Source organism: Leptonotus elevatus, chromosome 4 (genome assembly GCF_054856555.1).
Source record: "Leptonotus elevatus isolate MCC_2025b chromosome 4, RoL_Lele_1.0, whole genome shotgun sequence".
Lineage (NCBI taxonomy): Eukaryota > Metazoa > Chordata > Actinopteri > Syngnathiformes > Syngnathidae > Leptonotus > Leptonotus elevatus.
Genome location: NC_141242.1, coordinates 16,432,222 through 16,448,048, shown reverse-complemented (window position 1 = coordinate 16,448,048; position 15,827 = coordinate 16,432,222). Strand labels below are relative to the sequence as shown.

Here is a 15,827-nt window from a genome sequence, read left to right as displayed (position 1 = left end):
GGCGACATGCGTGACTACCCATCCTGCCATGTAGGAACCGATGAAATGCTGTGTGCTGCAGTCCCCTCCCCTCAAACCTCCAACTGGTTTTCCGAGAGAATCTTGGATGTATTATGGGTAGACTCAAGGATTCTTAACTTATCACTGCCTCCAGCGAGTGTCTCGTAACCGGACGCTTATCGTGCAGGCAGGCCATGTTTACCAGATACTTTGTCAAATATTCCCCACAATGTTAATTGTGGGGAATATTGTGAGTAATATTGTGGGTAATATCTGTTTAATTCACCGTAAACATGTATCGGGAGATTAGCAGGTGAAGTGACTGATCGAGAACCATACGACGGATAGGTATGAAATTTCCAATGTGAATTGGGAATGTTGGCAAGTATGACATTGTACAACCCCAATTCAAAAAAAGTTGGGACGCTACAAATTGTGAACAAAAACTGAATGCAATTATGTGGAAGTGCCAAATTTCAATATTTTGTTCAGAATAGAACATAAGACGACAGGTCAAAAGTTTAAACCGAGAAAATTTATAATTTTAAGAGAAAAAAGGTGTTTACCAGTGAAAAATTGCAAAAAGGTTGAAGTAATCATCTACAGGGCATAACATCATCCAAAGATTCAGAGAATCTGGAACAATCTCTGTGTGTAAGGGTCAAGGCCAAAAAAATCCTGCCACAAACAGAAATGCTTACTGTAAGGGAAATCACAGAAAGGGCTCAGCAATACTTCCAGAAAACATTGTGGGTGAAGACAATCCAACGTGCCAGCCGCCCGTTGCCAGATGAAACTCGACAGTACAAAGAAGAAGCCATTTCTAAAGCAGACCAAGAAGCGCAGGCGTTTCTCTGGGCCAGGGGTTATTTCAAATGGAGTGTGGCAAAGTGGAAACCTGTTTTGTGGTCAGACGAATCACGATTCGAAGTTTTTTGTGGAAAACTGTGGCACTATATCATACTGACTAAAGAGGACAAGGACAACCCAAGTTGTTATCAGCACGCAGTTTATAAGCCTGCGTCTGTGATGGTATAGGGTTGCATGAGTGCGTGTGGCATTGGCAGATTCCACATCTGGAAAGGCATCGTCAATGCAGAAAGGTATATTCAGATTGGAGAACAACATATGCTCATATCCAGGCATCATCACTTTCAGAGAAGATCTTGCATTTCTCAACACGATAATGCCAGGCATCATGGCTGCGTAGGAAAAGGATCCGGGTATTGAAATGGCCAGCCTGCAGTCTACTTCTTTCACTTATAGAGCACATTTGGCGCATCATAAAGGGGAAGGTGCAACAAAGAAAGCCCAATACAGTTGAACAGTTAGAGAGACGCGTGTTAGACAAGAATGGGACAGCATTCCTATTTCTAAACTTGAAAAACATGTCTCCTCTATCCCTAGACGTTAGCAGACTGTTGTAAGAAGAAGAGGGGATGCCTCACAGTGGTGAAAGTGGCCTTTGTTGACACCATGGAATTTAAAATCAACATAGTTTTTCTTTAAAATAATAAATTTTCTCAGCCCCCATGGGGCCTAAGACTGGCGAAAAGTTACTAAACCACGCACACTGCATGACATATCAGAATGATCAGTTAGGTTTGGCCCCATCGCTGGGTGGTAGCAGGGATTGGCTTCATCTTCTGCCGTGATCCACAACAGAGGTGAAATGGATAGCTGGAAGGATGCCCCAAATCTGTAAATTAGGCTCTAAATGTATATGTTGTAGAGCAACAGACATGTTTCTCTGCAAGAAAAAAAAACAGCTTATCTATCTCTCTTTTTGTATTTGTTTAGGTTTTTGGAGATTATTATCACTTCAGACATCACGCTGTGGAGAAGAGAGCTTTTTCTAGACACCCGGAGCTGCACATCAGACTGCACCAAGATGCACAAGTAAGACTTCCACGCAATCACAGCTAATTACTGAGGCCTGCAGTCAATTAGCATGTGAATCATCGGAAGGGAAAACTGAAGTTGATATGAAGGACAGCTAATTATAATCAGTGTTTGGCAAGTAACACTGATATTTATATCCCCCACCCAATTTCCCATGTGATTATTATTAAAATATGTTTAATGTAACATTTTAGCCTTGGAAATCTTAACCAAAATTAAAAATGAAATGTAGCATTAGCCAAAAATGGAAGCGTAACTGCTTTTAACTTCCTTCTTGCATGCTAAGTAACTTAATTGTGTTATGTTTTTACATATGACAGCAATAATGAAAGTACAGCTTTAATTCTTGTTCATTAGGACAGTTAATTTACAATGTGCTTTAAGCTCCTCCATCAACTCTACCTAATTAATTTTCCATCAGGGAGCTCACCTACATCATTATCAAGAAGTTGCTACAGCGAAACAAAATGTTTGGAAGTAACACAGATTTTGTTGTAGGTGAAAAAATGCTCATTACCCAATACAATGGAAAGAAATTCAACTCAGTTTCTCTTCTCAAAGTCAGTGAAAGTTACAGTGGAAGCCGGAAAGATAAATTATAAATGGGAACCAGTGTATATGACCGGTTCTAGCTAAATTGTTTTCATGAGTCGAATTTTTTTTTTCATAATATACGTATTCAAATTCTACCCTTACAGTAAAATCCTGTGAATAAGACATTTTTTGCATATTAAATGATCCAAAATTCACCCACTGTATGATACACAGGTTCATAAAAAAAACAATAACAACATTTTATAGACATTTACCGATACCTAGTTGTTGTTTAAACAGATGTACTTTCATTCCAACATGATACTGCATGTCTAATGTTACACATTTTTACAATAATAGATATGTGCAATTTCTGGAAAGCTGAATGTTGGTACTTGAATGCGTGTGGAATGCTTAATTTCTAATAATGTGAAATTACATTGAATATAATTGATATTAATTAATTGGATTAATTAGACAATGATTATTATATGAAATAGAACTTGTAAAAGCACATTTTTCTCAATCTCTTTTGTGTTTTAGGATCATTTCAGTTAGAAGTAGTTTATTTAACCACTACACTTGAACCTCAAGCTACTATGAAGATGTGGATTCAAACGAAAGTTTGTTCTTAGGATGCCCACCTCCCACAGATAACAGTGTCAGCACCAGACTAACACTCAAGCGAAAATCACTACAACATACTGTTAGCGAGTGGGTTGATGTTTGTCTGCATATTTTTGTGAGTGAGAGTCAAGTCAAGTCAGGTCGAGTCAATTGTATTTGAATGGCATCAATTTACAACCGAAATGAACCCAAGGCACTTTTACACATTGAGCAGGTCAAGAATCACAGTCCTCATACATTATAAGAAAATTAACTGAACCCAACAGTGAAGGGTCAGATTAAAAAAAATAAATTGATCATCTTGAACTGGTCCCAGCGTAGCTGTTATAAAAGGCAACAGAAACAATTGATTTGTTTGGATTAGAAAATGCTAAGCTTGTTTCGTGTATTTCTTCTCTCCAAGCTGTCCGCACTTTTATGTGCTTCTTAGTGTCTTATGCTAACATGTAGGTATTATTATCATCATAAGTGTATAATCAGACAGTAGGAAATGATCCCATGATTTTTGCTAAGCTTTGTTTGCGCTCAAACCTACACACGTTTCAGGGGTGCATGAACAATAGCGAAGGCCACGGCCACCCCACGCGCCCCCCGGCGGCCACCCCCCTGGATCCTGGATATTCAACAATATTGTCAATGCCTACTAAATAATTGATCTCAGCTCCTGAAGCAGATAGAAACAAAACATTTCAGAGCTTACACATGTGGCATTCACACAAACCTAAATGTATTATTATAAACCTTCAATATATATATATATTTTTTTTAATTAACAAACAACTGTGTCGCATTTGCGCATGTGTTTTTAGACACGGTTGTCATGTTGCCTATTTGAATGTCAGCCTATGTCAGTGCTATGTTTGGCCATGAAAAGGCATACCGGTAATTTGCTAGTTTTTGTTATTTATTTGTATGTTTAATGTTCAGTGTTTTGAACAAATAAATGTGTGTAAAATTAGACACAAAAAGAAGTAATTTGATGTATCAATCTTGTACAGTAGGTACAAACTGATATTTTAAAAGTACACAATAAAACAATTAATAAATAAGAACTACAGAAAACAATATAACAAACCAAGGGTTCTTTTTAACCTGTATTTCTTGTACAAAATGGTCCATATATATTATAATTGCATTCAATTATTAAATCAAATACACTTATAAAAAGCTGTAAAAATATCTACTTACTTCTCTGGTTGTTTGGTTGCTGATTTTTAGCTTCTGTCTGAAGTTGTGCTTGTATCATACCCAATCTATTCTTGGATGCTAGACCTCACATGTATAAATATTGTAATAAATAAATAAATAAATGTACTAACATCTTATTTTTATCCACAAAGCAGATCCGCAGAGACCTGATTCCATTTCTGATTATACCAATTTTACACTGCTATGACACATTTCTGAACTGTGTCACTGGGGAGACAGTTTTGGGGAGTTTTAAGTCACTTTAACCATGCATGTATTGTAAAGGCAGCTAAAAAGAAAGAGCACACTTCATACTGCTGTCCACAAAATGTTATTTCGACATATTGAAACATCCTCCTTGTCATGAACATCGATCATCACGCGCAATTACAAACACAATTACACACATTGCAACTCTGGAGCAAATTTTCTATCAGATCAATAAATAAATAAAGAGAGCATTTGCTTAGTAGACCAGCAGTATAATTATATAGGAAAGGATGATTCTGACATTGGTTGCTGAACCCCCGGCCCCCACTCGCCCACACACGCACACACAACCATCATTAAAGTAAGAAGCAAATCTTTTGAAGCTCGCTGGCTGAAAAGTAGGGGAGCTCTTTTCTGGTTTTACTGAAGAAAAATGTGTGGCAACATTCACTCCCAACACTACAATACACAACGCTGGCCTCCTGTGATGCACTGGCGACTCATGAGATTATGGCATTACATATGATAGAAGTTTAAACTCTACAAATTGATTTGGGAAATATGGTTCACAAAAAAATTTGGTCCCAAAAACCTTTGGTGTGCTCCAACTTCAAGGTTCCAGAATAACCGTAAAATAAAAATAAAAAATAATATACACTGCCACCAAGATGTACAAATGCTTAATTCGTTTTTTCTACCAGCCTCAGCAAGCAATGAGTTTCAATCTAAAATTATTTAAATGGCATCCCATTCGACAAATGCACTTTTGCTTGCATGTAATTTTTCCAAGATAACTTTGTAATGTGCCCTGTGGTCACTGGTGCCAAGAGGTCACTTACACAAAATTAAGAAAATTAAATGTTAATTTGTTCTGAAACAAAGTTGATGTCCTCATTCTGTAAACCAATTTTTCATTTGAAGTTTGTGGAAAATGTATTGCCATTCAGACAGCTCATTCTGTAGGACAAAGTTACCATGAAGCAAGAAAACGAAGGTTAAAAATATTACATTGATACGAAGAAATTCAATGGAGACAAATCTTGTGAATTTTTTTTTCTCTAAGAATCTAACTGGCATTAAAGAACATACCTGTAAATACAATTGTCACGGTGAGTTACTTCACACAAAGCACAGCTTTTATGCGGTTGCTGGTATATAACCAGTGTGATTGATTTATTTTCTGGAACTCAGTCATGCCTTTTCCACTAACGCTTTTCATTCCATCCCTTCATTTAGCGGTTGCCGTGCTCTCCCAAATTTGAAAAGCATCGGATCAATTGTACCTAAAGAAAATTAATTTGTGTGCGATAACTGCTGCTGTCCTCTCCACCTATAATTCCCTAATAAATCTTTGGCTTTAAACAAATGGCTCAGTCATCCCAGGAGAACTTGCTGCTTGTCTGAAGCATTCTTAAATTTACCACGACTGAAAGAAAAACAGCAAATGTGTTGCAAACTGTGCAAGCATTCAGTTCAACTGAGGCAAGACCAAATTTAGCGCCCAATATTTGAATCCTAGTAAAGGATTGCAATCTTATTAAGTCATGCAACACACACACCAACAGTGTGCAATCTGTCAGAGTTAGCACGCAATTTAGCTCATGCTATTTGTAAGCTAGGCCCTTTGCACACAGCTGGGGCTGTGTATGTCCACAGTAAATGTTAGATGGCTATTGCAATAACTTCTGACATTAGAGTCCAATAATGTCAAAAATGATGAGTGTCTGTGCTTGTGTATTTCTGCACACCTCAGGTTGTATGGGCAGAGCAGCAAGTGGTGAAGAAGAGGAAGAGGAGGGATGTCTTTGAGCAACCAACAGACCCTGATTTCCCCAAGCAGTGGTACCTGGTGTGTAATGAAATATAATTTATCTTCATATTCAGATTTAGGAATTCTACACACAATGGCCCCACAAATAGTGAGTTCACTCTCTAATGAGCGTCTGAATGGGTGTACCTGTTTTCTACAACTTTTGGTCAAGGGCTATGTATGTAGTGCACTGTTACAAATTTGCTAACTTTTTTGTTCAGTCTGGTTCATTTTTATTGGATCTTTTCTCCTGTTTCTACATTTCATGTCAAGACTATGCCTTCAATGCTTCAATGACTCATACGCCCTTTTATGTCTAATATGTGTTTGATAATTTATGTGTGAACACGCGCAAAAAAAAAGACATCAGCAAGTGAGCAAACACTTTTCCCTAATACTGTAAGAATTTATTATTTGTTCCACCCCAATGGAAATACATATAAAAAATAATAATTGAGGCAATAAATTGGATTTTAGCAGGCCAGTGGTGTAAATCTTGCTTAAAAGTGTTGAAACATGTCTAATTATCTTCTGTCTTCTCCAGTCCGCTCTGACTCATCAAGACTTAAATACCAAAGTAGCTTGGGCTCAGGGCTACACTGGAAAAGGTATTGTGGTTACTATCCTGGATGACGGCATTGAAAAAGACCACCCGGATCTCATCAGCAATTATGTTAGTAACGTTGCATCATTAAGAAACCCAAAAAAACATCCTGAGTATGACCTTGGTTCCTGGTCTCTTAGGACCCCGAGGCCAGCTATGATGTCAATGATGGAGATAATGACCCCCAACCAAGATACACTCAACGTAATGAGAACAGGTAAGTTGTGCAGTGAATTCATCAATTTAGCAAGGAATTGGTTTTTATCTGCCCCTAAGTGAGGAAAGTAAAGTAGTGCATTCAAAAATGGTAATAAATAGAAAAATGTTGCCAGATGATGTGCATCTGGGAATTACACTGATTACGATAAAGTTTGAAAGTGCTGCTTGGCCTACATTCTGAGAAAATACAAATTTTCTTCGCTTTCACACAATTTAAAGCTTTTTGTAACATCGAGACCCAGCTCAGCCAACCTCACAGCCATTTTGTTGCTCACTTTTCACCTGTCATAAATTATTTGTGCATGTTGCGCCTTAAGCCTTTGATGATTGCAGACATAATTGTTTGCTATGCTTCAATGTGCATGAAGCTCCAGCAAGGAGTGGAACCAGTCTCACTCTTTCTTGTAATGTAATGCTGCTGTGACTTAGTTGCGGTGTGAGGTTATGCACTGATGTTGGATGAGAAGGCCTGGCTCTCAGTCTCCACTCTAATCGGGTTGACGCCAGAACTCTGTGCAGGCCAGTCAAGTTCATCCACACCAAAATTTGTCATCCATGTCTTTATGGATGGCTTGTCATGGTGGAAGAGGAAGGGGCCAACTTCAAAGTGTTCCCACAAAGTTGGTAGTGTGGAATCTCTTGTTATACTGAATGTTTCATCATGTTCAGTGTCATTTGGATGAATTAGAGCGGAGACTGAGAGCCAGCAGGTGTTCTCCTCCATTATCAGGTATGTGACCTCACAAATGCGCTTCTGGAAGAATAGTCAAAAATAGTCAAAAATTCTCATAAACACACTCCTAAACCTAGTGGATAGCCTACCGAGAAGAGTTGAAGCTAAAAAATGTGGACCAATGTCACTTAAAGGAACTAAAGTATTTTGTCTCATTTTTCCCTCAAAAAATTTCTTTATGTTTTTTCTAATCAGGATAATGAAACTAGCTTATATTTTCTATTTTATCTTTTTATTTTTGCGAAATCAGTAAATAAGTAACTACTGTTATAAACGCCTTTTTCTGCTCTGCCGTATGAACACGCCTACCTCCCCAATGCATGTTTTAATGGGAGTCAGCAGCGGAACCGGACACAATTGGTCCATTCAAAATCATTGCAGGTGCATCACTTATAACGTCCAACATCAGCAATCAATTGGCACCAAATTGTATGTGGACATCTCTACTTCAACCTCTGAAAATATTGCAATGCTAAGCCTGACCATGTCTTACTTGAATGAGGAAGTGAGCACCTTACCTTCAGTTTCTGTCCTCATGCCAAATCTGTTTTTTTAAACTTGTTCACTCCCAGCCATTTTCCCTGAAGCAACCTCCTTCGCTCCCAACTGTTTTACTGGATTTTGACTGATTTTGCAAGGCCCACAGAATATTGTGTTTTATTGCTATAAAAAAGTATCTTCTTTCATCAGGAAAAAAACAATATTTCTATCTATTGCCGTTTTTCAGCAATTACTAATTTAATATAGCTAAGTTTCGTCATTATTCACAAATCTATTTAGAATTGTGAGTAATTGAGCTTGTTTGCAACAAACCTGGTTGATCTCTTATACTCTGCTGCCACCTGTTGGCCGTTTGTGTAATAACTAGCATTTCTTCAACTGTTCTTTGCAGTTGAGAGGCTTCTGTATGCGCTAGCATAAAAAAAAAACATAAAAACGAATATATCCGTCTTTGGGACACTTAAAACATTTAAAATAGAACAGGATACTTAAGAGTCGAAAAAGGCTCCAGTCGGAGGACCAGAATTGTGGTTGAGTGCACCCCAGTACATAGTGTCAGTTGGCCGGCTCTGACAAATGCTACGTTCCAGCTAGGAGGACGCACACCTCACACTGCTTCTTGGCCAGCCTAGGTCGTGAGGATACTGCGTGCCCACACTCCACACTGGTACTTGAGCAGCCTTGAGTCATGAGGAAGTCACACCTTTAGATGCCTTAGGCTAAACCTCCTGGGGGCCTTCACATCTGCACAGCAAGAAATGTTCTAAATCCGTCTGTTTTCTTGGAAGAGTGCAGCTTTATTTGTTGTTTATAATTGTGTTAATATCAATTGCAAAGAAAAAATGCAAAAAAATGCATCTACAAGGTTTTTCAGTCATTGTGCGATTGCAGACACGTAGATAAAACAGATAACTTCTCATTGCAGCTTTTGTCTTTAAGGCATGTACATGCTGGCTTGTTTTTTGACCTTTTAAATGTAATGTGAGCTTTTTTCTTTTGACATGAAAGCACCTGCAATTTTAATAAAGAGTCTTGCGTCTTGTCGTTGCCGTGAGGTTTAAGAGTTATGCAGAGAACCCAGCAATTTTTTTCGGTGTAAAAGTACATTCATATCATACTGTCCCACTGACAGAACAAAGCACCACTGGAGGGGAGTACTCACCGCCTCTGATTTAGCTCCCCATGGAGCCAAACCATCACCTTGAAAAGATGCACATACGCTGTTTTAAATCAGACATTTTCACTCACATATACTCTATTAGCGAGCCGGTTAAAGTGCGCTCACTATGTGTTAAGTATGAGCGTTGAATTAAAAGCACCATGTTGACCATAGTGAGCAGCTGTGATGTTTGTAAAAAAAAAATAAAAATGAAAAAGATTCAGAGTAACATAGCATGTGAGTAATATCAACAACTCCCCTGCAATCAGATTTTATGAGATAATTCAGAGGGGGTAGGGAGGTGGGTGTTTTTCAAGCTGCCAGTTTGATTAAAACGATGACACAAAGGTTGTTTTCCTTGTTTGTAATTAACATGTCAGCCTCTGTGCTTCGTGAGTTGGCAGTTTCAATGGATATTTTGGATTGGAATGGAGACAGGCTACACTGAAGGCTGGTTTTTGTTAGTCCTAGTTGGTAACCTCTATGCTCTCAATCTCAAGGTTGACATTTTTTTCATCATCTTTGTATTGTCAGTGTGATATTGATTGTACTGCATGTAGTCAACCTATAGCACTTGATTACAGGACTGAGTTCATCCCAGTGGTTCCTCTACATTCATTTAGAAGTGGCTACATGCCGCTTGTAAATCCCAGCTGCTACTCCTTCAAATTAGCGATTCACCCAAATTTTAGCCACAGAAAAATTTTAGCCACAGAAAAATTTCAAGCAAAAATGCTTTTTTGGTTGTCGGCCGAAAGACAATTAAAACCGAAACAGGATGTTTCCTCCTGGAGTTTCACCGCGTGAGTACCGCACGCAGCTGCTTCATTCGTGCACACCGCAGTCTGGGAGGTGTGTCGCTTGGTAGAACAACTATTGTGCAGCATTTCAGAGCGTCGATAAATGAGAGCGCCGCCAAGTACTTCCTCTTCTTTCCTTCAGTGTTCATTTGAAATTACGTGTCCCTCAAGCCTTTGCATTTTTCGGTGGCAATCAGGTGGCCAGTTGTTGTGCTGAATACTTAGCTGATGCTAAGCACTATTGCTAGGTTGGTGGTTTAACAGCTGTAAACAAGTAAATGTACTTACCATGTACAGTATTGATAGCTGGCCGTGTTTCAGCGCTCCGGGTAAAGTATTAGGGTAATGCTATATGCATTGTTCAGACATTTATTTTCTTTAGTGTTGTACTACACAAAAATGACAAACATCCAGATTGTTTTCATATTCACGAGTGTCAATATCATGCATTAGTTATTTTTAAGTACAAGCCCCATAAAAATGATGTATTTTCTCTCCTACCTCAGTGCTGCCCGAGTGATAAAATTGATTGATTCAGATAGTAAAACATCTGTCACGGTTTTATCTTAGGCGGCCATGAGTAGCCTTGTTGCTTGTATAACTGCCGCTGAAGGAATCAAACCTGGGCCCTATGGTCATAGGCCAAACGCCCTTGAGCATTATTTATGTTTATAAGTATCATTCTGGCTTTCTTATGTTCTATTGCAATCTTTAAATACAGGAGTGTGTATGTGTGTCCTAAAACAGTTAAGCCCTGAATTAAAAGCAAAGAAAGAAAAAATATATATAATCTTTTCTTTAGCATGCTGGAAAAAGGAACTTTGTGGTTGGTATAACAATATTGTGAGCTCCAATTTAATCCTTTGGACAGACCTGTCTTTAGCCGTAACTGAGCAGAAAACCGGCTAAACCATTGGGTCGGCACCATTGAATAGACCTCCCATGGAAGCATAGTGAAATCAAAAGCGATACCAAGAGACAGATCCCTACAATAAGCCAAGCATGACAAAGCTACCAGCTACATTTGGTCATGCATTCATGCTTCCTACTCACAGTCAAAACCCAACACAAACAAGGGTATACTTGTGGCCGTCCTTATAACACCTTCAAAGTAGCAGTTAAACGCACTGCATATAAATGCTATCGTTTGAGCTTCACCCACTGGAACTAATGGGCTCTCTTGTGGCACACGTTTAAATCAATACGTTTGAATATAATGACCTGGGGAAAAAAAACATTGCTGAAGACTTTAATTTGGTCACTTAGAGATTTGGACGTTGACGTCACACGTCCGAAAATGGGCATTAGCGCAGCAATTTTGGCAGCATAGAAAATGCGTCTGCCACTTTAAATAAACAGCAAACGCCACACTTTAACAATGATTGACAGCTGTTGTGGACAAGCTGCCTCAACGAGAAGAGGCAAAAAAGGATTGAGCATTCTCCAGGCTACCAAAAGAGGAACCTATACATAGCTAATGGAGCACTTTGTACATGATGGCTGAATCAGCAGATGCTAACTATTATCTGTAAATAATCTGTTTCGTTTTGTTTGTGCTGGTACGGTTTGATAGATACTACACAGTTAAATTTAATAACTGACCAACACCATAAAGAAGACTTTTTACGGTATAAATGGCCGCGGCTCAATTAGCAGCTGCTAAGTTGCTAAAGTTCCTAAATAACATTGCAAGACTTGCGTGAAACTGCTAACTTTGATGGCATTTTGACCACACATAAAGGGGAAATAAGTCTGGATTGTACAAACTTGGAAAGCCTTTGTTTGATCAGATTTAAGAGGCGGTAATTCCACGTAGCAGCGTCGCCGAGTTGAAAAAAACCCACTCCTGATACGTCATTGGCAAATACGTCATCGGCAATCCAACCTGTCCACCTCGCGCATGTATTTCATGCCCTTTTCAACAAAGTGACTGGCAATGCTCTTGGGCGGAAAGTTGACGGATAAACACTAGTTTTAGCACTCCATGCCATTGTAAGTCCATTAACACTGCGCCGCTACTTTCCTGCCACAGGGGGGCGTGTTCAGAGAAATAGTCACGTGACGTCCGGATCTCTATTCCATCAGATTGTTTGGTTAAATCTTGTGTAGCTTTTGGGAAAATCAATACTTAATAACAAATTCCTGATGGAGTAAATTAATAATTGTATGTCTCTGAAATAATATATAATAATAATAATAATTTTTGGGTGCTCATGTTTTTACCTACCCGCCAACCTCATGAATTAACTTCGACTTACAGCACATCTGGGCAAAGTAGGGCCTGTGGGCCACATCAGGCCTTGCAGCCTTTATAAAGTCAAAATAAAACATCAAGTATGTGCTGCTTATATTTCGATGTGCACACTTGTCAGCAGTGAGTGCAATCGAACAATAGCAGCGACCGGTCTTCAGTATTGCCAGTTTCTCACTGGTGTTTATGCCAGAGCCTGCAGGCCAGTGAAAATTTGAACACGGGCTACAATTGGCCCCCTTGGACTTACTTAAACTGACTTGACTCAACTTGCTTCAAATTTGGTGGCGACTCAACTTGATTTGCTAGAGGTTTTTTTTTTTTTTTATCAATTAATGTATTTATTTTTCCACAGTAACTGAGCATTGCATAGTGTTCTGTTCTGTTTTACTGTAGTCATATGTTCCTCTGTCTGAACATCATTAATACCATTAACTTGGCAATAACCAGATTGTGATTCACTCGAGTTCTTCACATTATCAATCTGGAACTTCACTCGGCAGATACGTTTGGGAAAGGAGGGACTTGCTGTTTAATACTTTGAGCTGATTAGACGATGCGGCATCTTGTGCACTTTTGTTTTAACCAATCAGGGAAACGTATGAAAATGTCGTCTTCGGTCTCGTCTTGGGGAGAAAAAAAAAGCACAAACATCTTTACCAGACAATGCACAAAGAACCTCTCGCTGTTCAACATTCAACAAGGAAATGGTGAATAATTCTGCAAGAACAGAGTTAATTACAGCATTCATTCGTCTGTTAGGTTTGTTTCCCACCGCCATTGGCGCTTCTTGGTTTCGTCCCACCCTAAACAACACTTGATTGGTCCGACCTAAAAAAGATCATTTGCGAACCTATCAGCGGGAGCAGTACAAGATATATTCTCGTAGTATTTGTGAATACCGTGAGAATTCAGCTTGCTGGCAAGCTTTTAATACCATTCGGATGTCTTTAAAAAGACAAAAAGATAGACAGGGATTGAATTATACACATAGCCGACCAAAACTAGACTTTACGCCGATCTGATTGGCTTCTTGATCGTGATCGGACGATATTTGGCATTTTATGCATGATCATGATCGCTTTAATGTCATAATTTGTGCAATTGATCAATGACGTCATTGATCAAACCCGCAAAATATGACATTACAGCAAAAACAACCTAGCTCACTCCGGAATCGTTCTATGTCGTTCTGTGCTAGTGTATATGTGAGTCTGAAAGCCTTGGGGGACGTGGGGGGAGCGGGGGCTGTGGGTTGGTGGGGTGCCTAGCGGGCCTGCTGCGTTGGGTTGGGGGCGCGGGCCGTGTTGGGGTGGTGGGTGCTCCTGGCACCTGGATTTGCTCTCCAGCCGGTGGCCCCTGCGGGGCCTGGGGGTTGCCCCTTGGCGCTGCCGTGGCCTGGGGGGCCCTGAGGTGTTGTGCTTTCTCTGTCCTCTTTGGTGGAGGTTTTCATGCATGCCAGATCCACCACACCAGCATCTATCGAAATTCAAACACAATCTGCTTCCTCCCCTGGTCGTTGAATCGGTGGAGGCTGATGTCTGTGGATCTTACTCTGCTTTATCTATCCTTCCTTCCTTTCCTCAGTCTCTCCTTTGGTCTCTTGAGGTCTCCCTAATTTGTTGGAATTTAGATGTTTCTGGGGTTGGTGAAAGACTCTGGTCGGTGCTGGATTTCACTTTCCTTTCCTTTCTTTGATCCTTCCTCGGGTCTCCTGACAACCTCACGACTCTAGCTGGATTCTGAAGTATTCGGTTTAGGGGAACGGTATGGGATTATTAATAGGTTTTAGGTGAACTAATGAGTACACACTCACACGCACGCACACATGCACACACACGCTCATGCACATACTCACCCACATACAAAATAAAAATAAAAAATTAAATAATTTTAAAAAGAGCAATGATGATGACATGTCAAATCGGTAAAATTACCGAATGAACAATACTGAGCTCTTAAGAAAAAAAAATATGAAGGAACCGCCAAGTCACCGTTAACTGCTTTGGATGTAGACAAAACAAGGCAACTGGCAGTAAAATCTCTAGACAGCAATTGTAGCATTTAATTGCACAAATGATGTATTACATCCTATATTTTGTGCCATGATGCTTGTGTAAGGAAGACATATCCGACTGTCCATGAATAATGAGCCCTATCAGAACATTAGTTTGACGGTTTAATGGTCACTTTTACACACGGTGAATACTTATTGACTGGCTGGCTGTAGTGTAATAAATGTGATGAATGATTTATTAGGAAGCAGCATTGTTTTTCTGTGTAGTACTTTTTGTATTACTGTATTGTTTTATGTTGGGTGCTTTATGAGCACTATTTACTAAGACCCCAAACAGTAGGCACTAAATTGTACGTTCACTCACAAACAGATTAAGTTTGCTAGAAGTGCAAAAAAGCGATTGAGGCCCCCGTATTTAAAAGAGGGTTTTATGTTTTAGGTAGCTCTGATAGGTTTCAGCATTGGGAGAGCACATCAAGCACAAAATGAAGTAGGAATTGGAAGTTAATGGAAGAGGCAAACAAAAAGAAATATTTCGCTCCATTTTCCCTGAAGCAACCCCCTTCGCTCCCGGCTGGTTTACTGGATGTTGACTGATTTTGCAAGGCCCACAGAATATTGTGTTCTATTGCTATGAAAACATAGAACCTAAGATTAGAGTATTTTCCTTCATCAGTAAAATATATTTCTATATGTTTCCGTTTTGCAGCAATTAGCATTAGAATATAGCTAAGTTTCATCATTATTCACAAATCAGTTTAAAACACTGGGGGAAAGAGCTTTTTTTGCAACATGGCCCTGGTTGATCTCTTATACTCGGCTGCCACCTGCTGGCAGTTTTTTTGTAATAACTACCATTGTTTTAAGCGTCCTCTTCAGGTCAGAGGCTGCATCAAAACCTACTGTATGCTCTAGCATAACAAAAAGACATTTGAAAAAAACAACGTATAAATATGTTTTTGTGACCATGGCAATGTTTAAAATAGAATCTTTTTTATACGTTTTTGGGAGCAAATGAGTTAAAAATCTAAATTATTTTGCGAGGTTACTTTACAGGTACATTCATTTTATTAAAAATGGGTATTATTTTGCAAGGTAACAATTTCCACACAGAGAGAAACACCTCTGTTGTTTACCTCAGACTTATCTTGAGACCTGTATGTTTTAGCCTTGATAGTTACGAAGTCCGCTTTTCTGCATATTTTAATGTTATGAATACTGTATATCCTTCCAATGCATATTGTAGACCCTTTTGCCTCAATCTGGATGATA

General features: G+C 39.2%; 1 protein-coding gene across 1 annotated transcript in view; it reads left to right on the top strand.

Moving 5' to 3' along the window:
• furinb (furin (paired basic amino acid cleaving enzyme) b) overlaps nucleotides 1-15,827 on the top strand; it is a 72,160-nt gene that overhangs the window by 26,081 nt on the left and 30,252 nt on the right. Inside the window, exons 3-6 of the mRNA XM_086074545.1 lie at nucleotides 1,801-1,899; nucleotides 6,215-6,310; nucleotides 6,816-6,944; nucleotides 7,016-7,092. Coding sequence (XP_085930671.1) covers nucleotides 1,801-1,899; nucleotides 6,215-6,310; nucleotides 6,816-6,944; nucleotides 7,016-7,092 — 401 coding nt within the window. The remainder of the gene's footprint in view (nucleotides 1-1,800; nucleotides 1,900-6,214; nucleotides 6,311-6,815; nucleotides 6,945-7,015; nucleotides 7,093-15,827) is intronic.